This window comes from Calidris pugnax, unplaced genomic scaffold (genome assembly GCF_001431845.1).
Source record: "Calidris pugnax isolate Ruff unplaced genomic scaffold, ASM143184v1 C14837088, whole genome shotgun sequence".
NCBI lineage: Eukaryota > Metazoa > Chordata > Aves > Charadriiformes > Scolopacidae > Calidris > Calidris pugnax.
The window spans coordinates 1-1,712 of record NW_015094103.1 but is presented as its reverse complement, the minus strand read 5'-3'; the positions used below and the strand labels follow the sequence as shown (position 1 = coordinate 1,712).

Below are 1,712 nucleotides of genomic sequence, written 5' to 3'. Positions count from 1 at the left end.
GCACTGCCAAGTTACCACTAAACTATGTCAAGTTCAATATAAGACTGATTTATTAAAATGCAAAATATAATTTCAAAATATGTAGTACTGTCTGTTGTCACCTATTAACTCCAGAATACCAGGCTGCAGCCAGTGTCGCGTTCACAACAACATCTACTGGCACAAGATCTGCTACTGCATTGTTGGAAGCTCTCATTGTTCGAAGAATTCCTTTTCCTGCCTTAAAGAACAAAACAACAAAAAAAAGAGACAGAAGAGCCACCAGTAAAACATATGAAGCTTTGCTGCCTTCCAAAAGGAAGAAAAAAATTTAAGTATATTCATTACTTACAGCAATGAAGACACCACTAGGTCCATTGAAGTTATCAATCCACCCCTATTATGAACAGGAGGGAGGGAAAGGATTTGGTTAGAGTATACTGAAGTCAGCAGTTTCAAGTGAAAATTTGAAAAGCTTCTAAAGTGTAAGGGATGGAGGGAAAAGAATATAGACAAGAAAGATACTAATTTCCATGTCTCCAAATGAAGTTCTTCCATAGCAAAATCTGGTGAGGTAATAAGTTGCTATGACTCAAACAAGAGATCTCCCTGTAGATTCACTGGCCCTTCAAAGTGCGGTACTAGCTTGTTTATTCCTAGTAGATAAACTGCAGGGCATGAGCTGTAAAAATATATTTATGTTGAAAGTATTTTTAGACTAGCTTCTAGCACCTAGTAGAAGGCAGATAAGTAGTTTTGCTATCAATTATTAGTTTTTTCATTTTCAAATAGAAGACATTCTTGCTCAACTTCAATGGCGTTATTTAGATACTCTATACTTATTGGCTTGACATGAACATTGTACATACTCAAAAAGGTATGCAAAGTAATTATATGGATTTTAAGGGCTCAAGATACATTCAGCCTTAAACAGGAAAAGCTATTCCATCACCAATCTCCCACATAAGAGGAAGCATATAGTATATATGCTATATATCAATATAATACACAGAACTTATGCCATCACCCACAAAGTTTACGGGGTTTGACTATTATGTCCTGCAGTCCCCAGTTCTCTTAGCCACCCTTTGCAGATACCAACATACCAAAGCACCCTGAAGGAAAAAATATTTAAAAAAAAATAATCGATGAATATACACAGACTCATGAAGTAAAAAGCTGACAATTTATTTCACATGCATCTCCCATTGTGACACAAGTGTGTTGTTCTATGATTAGAATTAATTTACCCCTAAATTTCACATGTAAGAAGAATGTATTTGACAGCTTTTGTATTAGAACTGTTATCCAGAAGCAACCAAGCCAAAACTTCATGGTCTTAATAGATTTTCCTCTATGAAGGTCACTAGATAAACAGGCTGTCAGTACGTCCTACAGCTTACAGGCAAGACAATAGGGTGAAAAATTAATGACTTACAGGAAAAGGCTCCTTCCAGCTAGCACCAACAATAGATGGCCTTACAATGGCTGTGTTTAATTTTGCACCTTCTTGTTGTACTACATATTCAGCTAAGGCTTTTGTATATATGTAAGTATTAGGTCTGTCGCCTATCAGTTTCGGAGTAATATCGTTCACTAGGCCATCATCCATCCACCTAAAGAAACAAAATAAGAGGCAAGTGTAAATTACCACATGCTGCTTCATTGGGGGAGGGCATGTGCATGCAAAAGTGGTATGCAAAAAGGATAACCAGATAAATCAAAAAATACTT

At 36.3% G+C, this 1,712-nt stretch overlaps 1 protein-coding gene across 1 annotated transcript; it reads right to left on the bottom strand.

The window, feature by feature from the left end:
- Positions 1–84: 84 nt before the first annotated feature.
- On the bottom strand, positions 85–1,596 carry LOC106900736 (fatty acyl-CoA reductase 1-like). The gene is made up of 3 exons (XM_014962876.1): positions 1,418–1,596; positions 332–376; positions 85–220 (listed from the first exon to the last, which is right to left on the bottom strand). Exons 1-3 carry the CDS (start codon positions 1,589–1,591, stop codon positions 98–100), a joined length of 342 nt encoding a protein of 113 aa, XP_014818362.1. The 5' UTR covers positions 1,592–1,596; the 3' UTR covers positions 85–97.
- Between the last annotated feature and the right edge of the window lie 116 nt (positions 1,597–1,712).

Coding starts and splice junctions, on each gene's coding strand:
- LOC106900736 (XM_014962876.1), bottom strand. CDS start 1,591: ATGGATGATGGCCTAGTGAACGATATTACTCCGAAACTGATAGGCGAC. Junction 377..1,417: donor GCTGGAAGGAGCCTTTTCCT/GTAAGTCATTAA, acceptor TGTTCATAATAG/GGGTGGATTGATAACTTCAA. Junction 221..331: donor CTAGTGGTGTCTTCATTGCT/GTAAGTAATGAA, acceptor TTGTTCTTTAAG/GCAGGAAAAGGAATTCTTCG.